A 15,533-nucleotide genomic window follows, 5' to 3' on the forward strand; every position below is an offset into this window, starting at 1 on the left:
TTTGGTGACCAGAAAATATTGGAACTGTGTATTCATTCTTCTTGTGGGTTCAGGCTCGGAGTAGAGCTTTATGAGCAGTCTAGGTTGATGAGCAGAGTGGTAAATGCTCAGGGCTTGCCTGTAATAGATCTAAAGTTCATAGTCAACCGACTGCTCATGGGAGGAGAGAAAACATCAGCTTCGACAACGTAGAGATTGTATTGGGAAATATTTCTGATCAGTAAACTCAGCTATATCTCATAGACAGGAGCAAGAGAAGCCCAGACTGAATGGATACTGTATGAACTACCATTACAAACACACCTAGATCCACTGCATGACCTCGGTACATGTTAACCAGAGAGGGTATGAACATGGAATGAATCTATGAGGCAAAGCCAATTTGTTTCATTCAGCCTTCAGGGGATTAGCAGCTGCTGTCTCGCTCTTGGGTTGTCAGTTGGAAGAGAGAGGCAGAGGATCAGGGGGTGTAACAGCCTATTTAATAAGCTGTGAAGTGATTGTGAATGTCTGGAAATTTATCAACCCAAAGAACATGGAAATGGCGAAAATTAATCGACCTGGAGAAACCACTTGGGAAGGAAAATGGAACTGTGTAAACCGGATACTGCCTTTGTGCATCAAAAATGCAGAAAAGGAAGCATAGGTATGGTGTGAATTGGGGATAGTACTCTTGCATCTTATTTAGGGTCCTTAAATAAATAGGAATAAAATTGGAATTAAATGAAAATATAATTATGGTATTTGGTGAACAGGCAATCATTTATAATAATAGTCAATGGCTATCACCAAAGCCAGACCATGAAGCAGTCTAATGACTTGCATGAAGTACCAATCACGTGACAAATTTTGGTTGTGTTATCGGTCTGTTCATTTGCCAACCTGAAAGGAGTCTGTTAGTTTTGTAATACTTCTCCTTCAGTGTTTATCAAGCTCTAGTTTCTGCTCTAGCATTTTGAGGGCTGCAGTGTTAACATGTTTAGGGGCAAACTCAAGACTGAGCATCGCTCGCTGTTGTATATCCTTGTTCTAGCGCATCTAGGTTTCTAGGGTGACTTGGGACTCTAGTGAAGACTGCAATAAAATCTGGCGAATGCCCTTCCTCAGTGAGACAGGAGGCAGGAAGATGGGACTCTGCTACGCCAACAGAGTCGGATCTCCCATCAAGAAATAGAGAGCCTAGTGCATGTAACGTAGTACTCACTTAACAGGCCACAGAGTTTCAAGAACACAGTTTACTGTACAAGAATAAATCAATATTGAGTCACTGTTACAGGTCTAAATCTTACACTGTTACAATTACTATTCAAGAGAGAGAGGGCAAATGATGCTAGAAAGCACACAATTAGACACACCTCCACGTCCCAGTCAACAACTAAGAGCTCTTTAGCATCAGTTGAGATTGTAGAAAGCAGACCACACTGCTGCTTAGCGGATTCACAACTTTTCCATATAGCATTTGACATATTTAACAGGTAGTACTTTTTACATTCAGAATGCAATGTTCCCTGTGTACAGTACAGGCGAGTACCACAACACCGCCTTCCATGAACAAAACCACCTTTCAAGTGACAGCGCCTAAATCAGCCTGGGGTAGCTGTCAATTTTGACTTAGTTTGAATCTCTGGGGAAAAAAGGTTATAATTATTTTTCAGTTGGGGTGTATTCTTCTATACATTAAATGGTCATTAAACTAGGTGTGAAATGCCTTTAAAAAGAGTGATTTCTGATAGCAAAGTATTAATCAACAACTGTTTACTGATAACCGAGCAAGGAATGGAATTTCCACATTACTGACATGTTACATATTATCGGAATAGGTTTTGTACGAATCTTGAAAGGATCCCTGTTTCATTGTCATTTGTTTATATCCCAAAAATACCTTGCGTAAGTTATACCTGCATTTGATCACCAGTTATATGCCATAATGATGAAACACGAAAATGTAGTTCCAGCTGCCAGTATCAGGAATGTAAATCTTACACATATGTGTGATCAGCAGAGACGTCAATAAAAGTGCAAGCAAGTGTCATCACAAAAAGAGTTATAATAAATCTGTAACATCGAAACAGGAGAGGAGTCGGTGATAGTTGATCATTTACTGTTGGTGGATGACGAGCTACAGTATATTTTCAATCACTGAGAATTTTGTAGATTACAAAATTGAAAGAATTTAGCAAACAGCTTCAACACACTGTGCAAATTATCCAGAAAGGAGTCACTAAAGAATAACCTACTATGGCTATCAAACGAGAGCTATGTGTGAGAGAGATAATTTGGTGATCCTGATATTGAACTATTATGGAGATCTAATCACTGGCATGTGGAAATTAATCTGCAATGGAAAAGCAACTACAGAAGAGGCAACTGAAACACATTACCCAATGCAGAAATCTTACGTACTTGGAAACAAATAACTGACTAAAGGTGTTACAGAAAGAACGATGGTTATTCTACCAGAATATTGTGTTTTCATGATCATCCTACAAAAATATCATAGCCAGAATATCAGCGCCCACAATATTTTGAAGGTTAATGTTGGACTTGGCCCTTTTTGCAGGGTCATTCCTAAACTTTTTGCCTTTCTCCTAGCCTATTTTTTTCTGACATGGTGTTGGTGGTTTTAGGACTCTGGGCACTTTTGCACTGCTGTCCAATGTAAAGTATGTGTGCTCTCTGTGTTAAATATTGTAAGATTGGTATACAGGTAAATATAGACTTACTTTTCATAACTTCACAGCTTTGTACATTGAAAGCATAAATTCCGAGGACAGAATAAATGAATTTAACAATAATGGTCTTAAAGCTTCTTTTGTGCTGTTTCTTCATTTGTCAGCGGCTTGATTAAAGTGCTGCGTTTTGCTACGAAAATATAAAATCGAGACCATTAACAACTACAATATCCTGAAGGATACTCTATATAGGGAACTACAAAGGTACTATTCTTCAATTTATGTAGATATGGAGTTAAAAGGAAATCTATACTTGCCATTGTACACTTCCCTTAACGAAATTGTGGTCAGCTGCAATATTTTTCTACTCAATATTCTGATATGTAACCTTATGATGGGCTACTAAATTAAGGATATTAGAAAGGGAATCTATGAGAGAGTAAGAAATTCTAATGATTACAAATGATCTTTTGCATCACTCCCATTAAATTCAGTGCACCGATAGGTATCCTGTGATCATGATGATGTTAATTGGGGGGAGAGGGCCTTTACCAAACACTCCAATTAAGCTGTTGCCTGTCTGTTTCTGATCTTACCTTTAAAATAGAGGATATTTTGAATCTAACTACGAAACGTATGACATTACGCCTGCTATTCTACAATGACAGCTTTACTTCTGCAAAAACAAAAGCTAACATTTCTATTGAAGACCACACTGTAGGCCACACATGTTCCAAGATAAATCACCAAAACCCAACATGATTTCCTACAACTTGTATAATTTAGCCGTCAACCTGAATGGCAGAAGAAAACAATGACAGGCTCCTGAGAGGGCCTTGCGAGCAACAAATGTAACCATAAAATCCAAGAATGGTATAAATCAATTACACAATAATTAAATGCTTCTTCTGTGCTTGTTCTTCACTTCAGGCATCGGCTTGGCTAAAGTGCTACACTGCTGTGTTTATGCTAAAGAAGATGATACCACTTCAGGAGTTGCAACAAGCCTGGTCTAGAGGTGAGGGGCTCTCATAACAAGCTGGATTCAAGGGATTAAAGCTCTCTGTTGTTAGGGGTTAGAAGGCTAAAACCATGCTGACAGTACATTATGTGCCAGCGTCAAGGCCGTACAACCGCGTTGCATTTCCTCCCAATAAAATAGTAAACCGTTAATATAAATGCATCAACTGGAAGTAAAAGGCCCCGATGGTTGAAAAGCACTCAAGACTTCCTCTTCAACCTATAAATGCGAAAAATAATGAGGAGTCTAAATTCCTCCGGGAGAGTAAGTCTACGAGTAAAAAGTACTCCGTGATTTGATCTATGGAGAAGTTAGTGCCCGCGTGCTTGGTGACAAAGCAATCATTTAATAATCTTTAAAAAAAAGAGACCTTGCCAGGTAAGTCTATGAATGTCGACCCTGCACATAGTAAAATAAAGTGCACTTTTCAAAACTACCAATAAATCACTACCAGTACAATTTACTATTTGGTCATCTTTATAATAGCCATTTATTGTGAATACTTTGAAAACTCGAGTGGATATCACAATCCAGCGGCTCAATTAGCCCAGTTCTAGGGTGCTACAGAAAGCAGATTTAGTCATGTTCACCCAGGCTATAGATTCATTGTCTAGACTTGCAAAATCTGACAATGTCTACCCTAGAAATGCCTTGAAATATGCAAGGTAAAACAGGACACATAATTAACCGTTTTATGGGTGTCAGCTAAGACCCTGGGTTGAATCAACTAATGCTACTAGTAAAGGAATGAGCGAACGGCTTCTTCTGTAACTCATGAAGAGAAAATAATTGATATGGTTACTGAAAATTAAAAGCGTTGGTAAATGCCTCAGTTCTGAAGGGAAGTTCCACCAAAACAATGGATATATGTGGAAAAAGGTGTATGCTCACTATATTGCAAGATAAATGTATTGCACTAACTACATCGGCTTAACCACTATATCACAAGGGAAGTATAGTGTAATTGAATGTAGATGTATGATTGAGAAACCACTTACCTAGGAAGTGTAGCCGTGATATTTTTGTAGGTCAATTTAAACTATCTCTATATAGTGTCATACAATTGTTGAAAAAAGGATCGCAGCCTCCTGTGATGTACATGGACAGAGGACCGGTTCACCTAGCCCTTGTTCTCCCTAAAGCTTTGTTTGTTGTCAGGTATCCACAAAACGAGATGTTGCAGGTGTAAATGCATTTACTACTGAGCAATTGTACACCAAGCAAGGGGTGGGGATCAAGGTGTAACTGTCTTTGAGAGTTGCTGAAAGCCCACAAACTTATTTGTTTAAGAAATTCAGAAGCTTCTCTCTGTCCCTTTCGTAAACCTGGCAATGGTTGAAGATATCTCTAGCACAGTGGTTCCCAACCTCTGGTCTTGGGACCTCTAGGGATCTATGAAGCCTCCTCAGGGAGTCCGCGACTACTTCGAAAATGAAATAATATTAACAGATTAATAAAGTGTTTATAAATTAAGTAGCTAAATGTACAATTGAACATTTTAGAAGTAGCTCATAGGTGTCCTACTGCGAGTCTAGGTTTACATCTTTCTTTTTTTTAGTGAATCCAGCCCAAAACGTCCTGAGCCCAGGTAGTCGTCGTTTGAGATGTAGATAGTAGGAACTGGGACTAGAGGCATACACTAGATTGTAAGATTTAAGCAGAAAGAAATGAAATATAATTGGTCGGCACCTCCGTAACTTGTGTTTGCCAGCAGACAAAAGCATGAAGGACTGGAACATGTGAATTTGACCTCTCTTGCGGGGCACAAATATTGCATCAACAGGGACTGGCAAATGGTAGAAATTGTGTAGGAAACCCAAGGTTACCTATTCTAGAAATGGTTTTCTCGTTAATGCTATTGCTACATATAGGGACTTTATGCCACAAATCAGCAACTGATTATTTAAATGAAAGATATAAAGAGAATAGAATGTGTTTATTTTCTGCATCTGTTCATCATTCGCCTTGTTTCATCCAGTACTAATGCTTGCAATATTGCCTTTTCTTTGATTGAGGAATTTACATACTCTGGTTCTAATCTTGATTTGTATAAAGGTATAGGGATGGGCAAGAGAATGTAGAGGTGTCCTTTTTGTAACAGCAGTCCTTCTCATTAAGCACTGCCGTTCCCACCCATCAAAGAATTAACACTATCTGCAGTGAGCAAACTTTACAAGCCTGGCTGAAAACTAGAAGAGGCATAATTAGAGCTGGGCCTCCCCTTAGTAGAGAGGTTCATTATAATTCATCTGGCAGAATGATGATCACTGATATGTGAAGGAATCGATTAGAATAACTTGACGTGTGTTAAATGTACAGATCAGGCCCACAGAAAAGATGGGAACATTTGATGTGTAATAACATGTCACTGGTGTGTGGGGAAGCTAAAGATGAACTGACATTATACCCCCACCATTCGGTGTATAGGATCAGCGAGGGATATACTTCCTAGTGCAATAGGGTGTTATGTACTGCAATACAAAATATAAAATTGACGGATATTTTTACCACTATGGCACAAACATAGTTACATACAAGGCTTGGAAAACTGGGCACGGAAGCCCAGTTTCGGCCCTGCTTATCCGTGTTAATTCACTGTCCACTTACTCCACTGGTCACCACATGTGAATCTTACAATACTGGTCCTTATCCAAAACCGAAACACTGGCAGTGAGAGAAAGAAAAATAATAGCAACCAGGAATCCACATACAATATGGAAGAACTTTCCACTGTCCAACAGATTGCTTGAAAGTGACAGTCATTACTAAGCTCAGCACAGCAGAGGGCTACTCACTTCTTCTGTGTTCCCTCAGCGCGTAGTAACAGTAACTAATTTGCTATTTAGCACATTCTCTTACCTATATGTACTTCATAAAATAGACTTATTTACCTATAAATGAATTACTGCAAACAGGCATTGTTTTGTAGGCCTATACATTACAATGTCCGTTTATGGGATAAGATTTTAACTCCTAACCCATCGCCCACAAAGTTTAAGCATCAACTTGTTTAAAATTCTTAACTTTGATTTGAGTTTTAAACGCAGAAAGGAATTCACTTTTAAAATATTAACTCAAAATATATCAAAATACTTTATGCCTGAGGTCTGCATTACCTCTCATTCTATCATATCATATATCTCAAGACCAGGCTCTTCAGATGACCCCAGCACTCAATGGAGCCGTTTCCGCCTAGCGCCTTGAGTACCTCGCGGGTGAGTAGCTGCACTTTATAAATCCCTGATTGAGATTGATTCAGTGATAATGATACTTTGATTCTCACGACTCCAGTGAGTGTTCCACTGAGGAATCAATGCCACTGCCAGTAAATTGGCACCAAAACTAGCGCAGAACGAACCACTGTGTGTCGATCTATACATTTTTCACATGAAGTGCAAGAGCGTCGCTAGTACTGAGGTTTGAAAATCATTAGACGCTTCTGTCCGTCCAGGGCGTGCCTGGTAAACTGCCGCCAGCCTGCCTGACTTCCTCTTGCAAAATCAGGCATGTCCGGGGGTCCTACGTGATTGCTGCAGCTGCTTATAAGGCCAAGATCTAGTTGAAAGTCAGAAATGGCCGAGGATTGTTGAGTCGCTTATTGACCTTGTTTGTCTCTATTTTTATTTTATTTTTAATCGGACTCTCTCACACCAGTATAGTTTAGGTTTGCTGAAGGTGCCAGTAACATAACAATAAAGACGTGCAAACCCTACTCGGCTTTTTCTCAATCCTAGCCAAAATTCCAGAAAAGTTCAGGCCCTTTTTCTATTTAGGAAAATAAATCTATTTTTCGTCAATCTAAGCATTCAGAGGAGATCCATTTTATAAATGGTTTGCTATAGTGCTGTGCCATCCACCAAGCAGCAGCCACGTTTTGCACATGACTTGCTCTATAATTCCGACGCCTGGGGTCAGGTGGTGATAACCAGAGATCCACTACCATAAGTCCTTCGAAAAGTACCTCATGAAGCTCAGACCTGGCTCCTCTGAAGGTAAGAGTAAGGTGTACACCGTTTAAATGAGGTGAAAACGTGGTATGTGACAAGCGGCTTATTATTAATGGGACAGGGCTCTTTAAACCAAGAATTCTGAAGAAGCTGCTTTTCAAGAGCACAAAAATAATAGCCAGATTTAGTTTGACCACAGTATGGGGTTAGGAGATTGTCAATTCTTGCTTCTGAACTATTATACTGCTCAAACGAAAAGAAAACCGCAATACTTCAAATAACTTTGGATGCCAAAATCCACAACAACTTAATAATTAAAAAACACAAAAACGGGGGCACAGACTCAGAGATTCACTTTGATGAGCAAGGCAGCGTTAGGAGTTCGGAGACATGGTGAGTGGGAGTGTTCTGTGCACAGCGGTTCTAACCTCAAATACCTCTAGCTTTCAAAACAGCGCTAAGAGGGACAAGGAAAAAACTTTTCAGATACGCAGTTAAAGTGCCGAGATAATTCCGTCTGATCTGCTTCCCTCGGGCCCTCCTACCAGGCAGGGGGTCCAATCTCAGTTCGGATCTGGCAGCTCAGAGACCGGGATGCTGATTCAGCCAAGTGCATGTGGGGCAGAAGCCACACCTCGCAGGTTATGAGGACTCCAATGAACACTCACGTGCTCTGTTGAGTCCACTGCCTGTTGGGGCACTTAATTAACAAGCAAAGTAGGTGGAATGTTACAAACTATCGCTTAGCCAGCAAGACTTTCTCTGTACCTTGCCCAACGTCCTCGCCTATAGGTTTCTCTCTCTAAACCATGAACTTCTCAACTGGAAGTAAAGAACTGGGCGCGTGCCCTGGGGTGACCAAGCTTGACAGATGCCCCCATGCCACGCGGAAGAGAGGAAAGTGTCCGAAGGCTGGTTTATACCAGTGCAGTCCGACTGTCAGTCAGTCCCATACTTGTGGTGCTGCTCTTCCTCCTGAGGGTGGGAGTGGCAACAGTGCTGAAGCCGTCGCTGGGGCAGCCATGTTGCAAGAGAATGTCCACGCACTCCTGGCTTCCGGCTTGCTTGGCGTGATACAGTGCTGTGTGTCCAAACGCGTCTCGAGCCTTTATGTCAGCGCCATACTGCAGAATGAAAAATGGAGAAAGGACAGCGAGTTAAGTTGGTTATATTTCAGGACTGTAATTGTTACCTAATGTTATTCTAAAGGGCTACAGTTGATAATTTATAGATGGTTTACAGAGGATCAAATTTCACCTATTGGTTGTGTAGACATTGGACTATATATGTCGGCAGAAACAAATAAGGCAACGTCTACTGGCAAAATAAAAATTGAGACATAATAGAAATGGGAACCAGCAACTGCTTCCAGGATGCAAATGACATTTTCTCCAAGGATTCTCTCAGTGGCTATCTGGAAACCCATATGCAAGTAACTAGATACAGTTTCTGTTGGACCCAGTCAGCTCGAACTTTCACAAGGTTATGCAAATCAAATCACTTATAACTTCACTGACATGCATTTGGGCCTTGTTCTGCCTCAGAGATAGAGCTCTAATCTCTGGTCTACAGCACTGGCATTCATAGAACCCCTTTTGTCAGAACCCCTTTCAGAGGGCCATGGGGCAAGCAGGAGTTACTGGTCTCAACCATAGAGGTTAAGGCCTTTCACTCATGTAGATACAGAATGCAGCAAGGAGGGACACAGGGGTCCTAATTATCCCCAAGACCATCTCCATTTTTATAGTTTTTTTAATCCTATCCAAGGAACCCAAGATTAAAGATTTTTGAAACATATTCTTGAGATAGTTTTATACTTATCCTATCATCGTCTGTCTATATGTAGTTTACTTCATGGATCCCAACACATATGTTTGTATTGTCTTCCCCCTCCCTTTGCTCCATCCCAGGGGTTGGTCTCCGCAATGATGTCCTAGCAGCCCTATGATGAAGCATGCCACGATCTGGTGGGTGAGGGCAATTTTAAAGAACTTTTTGTTTTTCCAGAGAGGGGTGTGTCTCTATAATCACTTACCTCTTCCGCCTTTTCCTCATTTTGTATAAATTGAAGTGTTAGTCATACACAGGCTCAAGACTCAAAAAGCCTCAAAGTGCGCAAGGTAATTGATTGTCCAGCCAAATACTTGCTTATATGAAAAAAGTAGTATTTTAAAGTGATTGCATAAAGCATAGAATTGAAACACTAAAAAATCCCCAACGCCTCTTAAAGTCAGTGTGCGAGTGCTGTCCAGTGTGGAATCCCCGATCCCTTCTGTCCCATCTAGTGGGGCTGGTGTTTCACTTTAAGATGCAATGCTAACCGCATTCAGGTTGTAAGTTTGTTCAAGTCCCCAGCAAGCCCTACGGCATGGAACAATCTTACCGTACCTGATGGCAGCTGGCAATCCCAGGATGCCAGGTGCTCCCTCAAGAGCTCCAGTGTCACAATGCAGAGGGCCCGCCACGTCTTGCGGTCTTTCCCCATTAATGCGCTGGCTTCTTCAGTCATCAGACAGCCTACGTTATTGTTGGATGTCCTCGACTGGTTCCTTTGCGATCGGTAAGTGTTCCACCTGGCTTACTCTGCACAACGAACCAGGGCAATGGCCCTGGCCCGTGGTGGTGCCCTTCCTGGTCACACAGTGTGTCACCAATCTCGGCACACAGACAGGCCATAGCCTGTCTTCACAGTAGCTCGCTTCCTGGTAACATGGGTGTAGCCGACTGTCAGAGCCTGTTCAGAGGGCCAGGGGGCAAGCAGGGGCTACTGAGCCCAGCCGTGGAGCTTGAGGCCTTTTACTCATGATGTGCAGGGGTTTAACTTACTATCGGTCTTGAGCTACTGGGCCAAGTACCTCTTTTGAACTTGACTCTCAGTGGTAGCCAGGTCAAGTAGTCTAAGGTTTCTCGGTGGGAGGTAGACAAAGGGGGTGAACACAGCCCCCACAACTCAAAATACGCACAGCAATGAATGACTGCGGTGGTAATGCTCCTTTTTTTCATAAAAGCATAGTAAATGATTACATTTACAAACAATACACACTGTCCCCTGAGGTCAGTGCTCTTGTGTTTCATAGGATTATCCCTGAGACCCACTCCCCTCTAGCTAACAGTAGTGTTTTTTCTCCATTCACTATAAGTGACATCTGATTACGCTCCACTCATAGTCTGAGTCTCAGAAGTCCAACTCTGAATCTTGATTAAAGTCAAAAGTGTTTCAGCATCGCACCGCTATCTGACAAGCAAGCTCCCCCAGGGTCGCCTGGCTTGAAATAAAATTGTACATGGACAAGCAAGATTTGAACTGGAGTCTCTGTGCATGTCTCCTTCTTGTAAGTCTTTCAAATGCGGCTCAGGAGGGCTGCAGTCGTATGTCCCCGAGGTATCTGCAGTTGTTGGGGGTTTTCAAAGCTCCTTGATGCTTGGTAAGTTCCTCTGGTTTGTTCCCATGGATTAGTGGAGGGGGGTGGGGGAGTACAGCAGGACTGGCTCCAATTCTGATTGACACACAACACAGGCAAAGGGAGTAACCACGGATCACACCTGGCTGTCAGCCTTTACTGAAATATACCCCATAAAGGTGCAAAGGCCTAAGCCTTCCTCCCTATCAAGATTCGCTTGCCCACAATGCCACTCATATCAGTCCCACTATCTCCTTGACCACGAACCAGGCCCCACTGACGAATAATGGGATGAGTAATGGTTCCTGGAATCAAAGAGACCATTGATGTGCACAGAGGATGCTCTGATCCCCTTCCTTCAGTGTGTGCTCCTATCCCAGCCCTCTGGAATGTCAGCAATATCTATCTATCATCAGGGGGTTGCAGTGCTCTCCTCTTTTAGCCTCTCCACACCCGTTGGTTCTAAAATAGAGCCTACAGGCCTCCATGTTAAGTATCATACATAGGCACACTCACATTTCAGCATGCATACACAAATACCATGTGCTGCCCGGCGCCACACAAAATCCTTGCAGGTCAAGGGTGAGTTAAGTACATAGCCACATAACTTTACATGAGTGGTCCAGAAAACACCACTCCTGTGATACAGCTAAGAAAGCCGGCTTGCTCTACTGTTTACTATGAAACATAAAACTGCTATGCTGCCATCAACATGATAGTGTCACTTAACTGCTGGTGGGGGCAATAGCCCTCTACCCTTCACAAGGGTAGCGCTTGGTCTGCTCCTCCAGGTCCAACAAGACCCCATTACCAAGAGACAGGCCTATGTCATGGCGCCCATACATCATCCCTGTCCACCATGTCCAAAAATAATTACTACGGGTTCAGATATCCATGTTATTGGGGCACTCAGAGCAGGGTGCATTTCCCTCATTATGCCGGGAGCTTTCCCATCCTAACAACTTTTTTTAATTCCTCAAGGCAAGGACCTCGTATTCATTGTATGTCCAGAGTGTTTGAATCTATAACACATACCAATGTTGGAGAGTTAGTTATACAGTTAAGTAACTTTTTCTTTTTATTCATTCCGTGTTTGTTTCTGATCTTCCTCAATTAATCTGCACATTATCAGTTTTAAGCCCAAATTAAGTTCTCATTTTTCTTTTAGGTTCGGGTATTGAAGATATTTCCTGCAGTTTGAAAATCAATTTACTTTCCCCAAATCTTTTTTCATTTGTCTTGGGAATAGAAAACATCAAGTACTTCTGAGGTTGAAATCAGACTAAGCTACGTTACTGTTCTTTGGCATCTCTTGTTAACTACCCAACTGAGAAGAAATTAGTTGTGACTATATATATATATATATATATATATATATATATATATATATACATATATATATATATATATATATATATATATATATATATATATATATATATATATATTGCCTACTGGCGGTCGCCAGTAGGTAGTTATAGTTAGGACCTATTTTCCATAGGAAATCCGCAACATTCTATTTGGAATAAGTTTGGCGTCGGTCGACGAATCTTCGTGAAATTCTCTAAGAAGATGGGGTGCTCTGCTCCGCTCCTATCCTGAAAGTTTCGGTGTGATTCGTCAAGCGGGGGCCGAGAAAATAGGGGAGTCCCAAAACATGTTTTCCCCATGCAATTTTCCATAGGGACCTTTAGCAGCGGCTACAGCCCGAACTGCTGAACGGAATGACACCAAATTTGGCAAAAAGGTTGAGTTTGGTTCACAGATCACGCTTTTTGTTACATGGTGTAAATTCGTGCAGTAGTTCCTGAGACAATCAAAAGTAAAATCATAGATATATCTATTGACGAAGTAGGGTACGCGTATCCTCTGAGGATCATGCGCGTAGCTTTACGAGCACAAGCTGCATGCTAATTGTCTGCCAACTGTCTGTGAACACTCCAAACCAGGAAGTGTTGGCAGCCATCTTGTGTTTCAGTAGAACCGAGGCACAAGAAAAAAAAAAAAAAGGGGGTAGGGTAGACACACCCTGACCCCCTAGGCCTGCTCAGGAACCCCAGGGCCCAAAAAGTATTATTTTTCTTTCAAAAATCGCGGGATGCACGTAGGATCCGCGCATCCTAGCGATATAAAAAAAAGAGAAACGCGGTCTCCAACGTTAAATAAGGTAATTTGCCCCCGGAGGGGTAAATCCTAGGGGCATTAATTAAAAAAAGTGTGGGTGGGTCCCAATCCCCCCCACACTGCCCCGGGGACCGCCACCCCCTGGGGCTCATAGGTAATGTATGCGGTGGTGCACGGAGGCCCCCGCAGCCCCCTGGGGCTTTTACCAAATGGTGGGGGGGCTCTTAGGCCCCCACAGCCCCAGGGACCGCCACCCCCGGGGCTTTAATTTAATGTATGCGGGGGGCTCACGGGGCCCCCAGCAGTCCCGGGGACCGCCACCCCTGGGGCTTTTTCTAAATGGGTGGGGGGGCTCTCATGCCACCACCACCCAGGGCTCTAATTTCATGTATGCAGGGGGCTCACGGGGCCCCGCGCCCCCCGGGGACCGCCACCCGGGGGCTTTTTTTTAAATAAAAAAACCTGTGTGGGGAGGGCCTGAGCCCCCCACACACCCCAGGGACCGCCACCTCCCCGGGGCACTACATTTTTAATTTGGGGGTCCGTTATGGACCCGCAAGCCCCAGGGACCACCACCCCCCAGGGCTTCTCAAATGATGGGAGTGGGGCTGCGTGGCCCCCCTCCTGGAGACCTCGATGGCCCTGGGGACCGCCACCACCCAGGGCCAGCTCTTGCAGTGTCCCGGGGCGCCCACCCTGGGACATTGCTGTTTGCAATGGCAGGGCGGGAGCCTCTCGGCTCCCACCCTGCCATTGCAAACTGCTTTCCTATTTGGAGGACAGAGCAGTACAGCTGCTCTCTCTTCCAAATAGGAAAGCAGATTGCTTTTCCATATGGGGAGCAGCATTCTAGCTGCTCCCCATATGGAAAAGCAATGCCGGCTCCCGCAGGAGGCGGGGAGCCGGCGGGACCGTGGGGGGATTGGGGACCCCACCACGGTCCCCAAAGGAGTGGGCCATCCCCGGGGGATGGGGTCCCCGGGGCTACAAGTGGCCTGGGAGGGGGGCACGCGGCCACCCGCAAAAAAAAAAAGATTAAAAAAACGGCCCCGGGGGATGGGGTCCCCGGAGCTTCAATTGGCCAAAGGAGGGCGGCAAGGTAACCCCCCCCTCCAGAATAATAATGAAAAAAAAAATGGGCCATGCCCCGGGGGATGGGGTCCCCGGGGCTAATTAGGCCTTCGGAGGGGGGCCACGCTGCCCCTTCCCGATTTTTTTATTTATAAATTAAAAATTAGGGGCAGGCCTTGGGGGATGAGGTCCCCAGGGCTAAGAAAATTATACAAAAAAAGGAGGGCTACACAGCTCCCCCTAATTAAAAAAAAGGGATCGCGGCCAGAGGCCACGCCCCCTCATTGCACCACTCTGCAAACACGCCCCCTGGCCTGTTTGCAGAGGGGGAACAAATTCCTCTGGAATACTGGGGGTCCCTGGGGGCCAACTAGCCTACCAGGTACCTCCAGTATGCCCCAGGGAAATGAAATGAAAATTAAATGAAATACAATTTATAACGCGCAACTAAGCCCGGTGGGCGTCCAGGCGCATAACCAAACAATACCAGCTATCAGAGGATACTCCTAATTACGGGTATGCCCTGACAAAACACCAGGTCTTGAGCGCTTTTTTAAAAGAAGACAGCGATGGTTGCATCTTAATCTCAAGAGGCAGCAAGTTCCATAATTTGGGAGCAACAATGGAAAATGCTCTGTTTCCCCAGCGTACCCTTTTGGCACGTGGGACAACCAACAGATTTATCTCTGCGGATCTCAGAGATCTACAAGGCTGGTAATGGGTCAGCAAGGCACCAAGGGGATCAGAGAGACCCTCAGCCAGAGCTCTATAGGCAAGGCATAGGATCTTAAACGAGATCCTAAGATGAATAGGGAGCCAGTGAAGGCTCTTTCTAGCCATTGTCGCAGATGAGGCATTGGGAAGTGCTAAGACAAAACGAGCAGCCGCATTTTGAACGACCTGTAATCGCTGAATGAGCCCCTTGTTGGAGTCTGCATAAAGCGCATTACAGTAGTCCATTGCAGAGAGGTGTTCTGAGGCCACGCCCCTTTTTTCACCTCTCTGCAACGCAGCTCTGTGGCGCTTACTGGAGGTAGCTGGTGGGCTAGTTGCACCCCAGGGACCCTCAGTATTCAAGGGGACTTAAAACGCACCACGGGCGCATTTGCACAGTGGTGAAGGGAGGGCGTGGGGCCTGAGTTCACATGTGTGCAAACAAGCCCTGTGGCGCGGTTTAAGGTGGGGAATTAATTCCTTGTCAATACTGAGGGTCCCTGGGGGCAAACTAGCCCACCAGGTACCTCTAGTAAGCACCACGGAGCTGCGTTGCAGAGTGTTGTAAAAAGGGGCATGGCCT

The 15,533-nt window shown here is 44.0% G+C and overlaps 1 protein-coding gene across 2 annotated transcripts in view; it reads right to left on the bottom strand.

Annotated features, from left to right (window-relative positions):
- Positions 1 to 5,237: 5,237 nt before the first annotated feature.
- AGAP2 (ArfGAP with GTPase domain, ankyrin repeat and PH domain 2) overlaps positions 5,238 to 15,533 on the bottom strand; it is a 1,117,996-nt gene continuing 1,107,700 nt past the window's right edge. For both annotated transcript variants that reach the window (XM_078688707.1, XM_078688698.1), the window contains 2 exons: positions 7,820 to 8,764; positions 5,238 to 5,942 (listed from right to left, as the gene is read on the bottom strand). In XM_078688707.1, coding sequence (XP_078544833.1) covers positions 8,558 to 8,764 — 207 coding nt within the window. In that variant the 3' untranslated portion in view covers positions 5,238 to 5,942; positions 7,820 to 8,557. The remainder of the gene's footprint in view (positions 5,943 to 7,819; positions 8,765 to 15,533) is intronic.

Source organism: Lissotriton helveticus, chromosome 1_1, assembly GCF_964261635.1.
Source record: "Lissotriton helveticus chromosome 1_1, aLisHel1.1, whole genome shotgun sequence".
Lineage (NCBI taxonomy): Eukaryota > Metazoa > Chordata > Amphibia > Caudata > Salamandridae > Lissotriton > Lissotriton helveticus.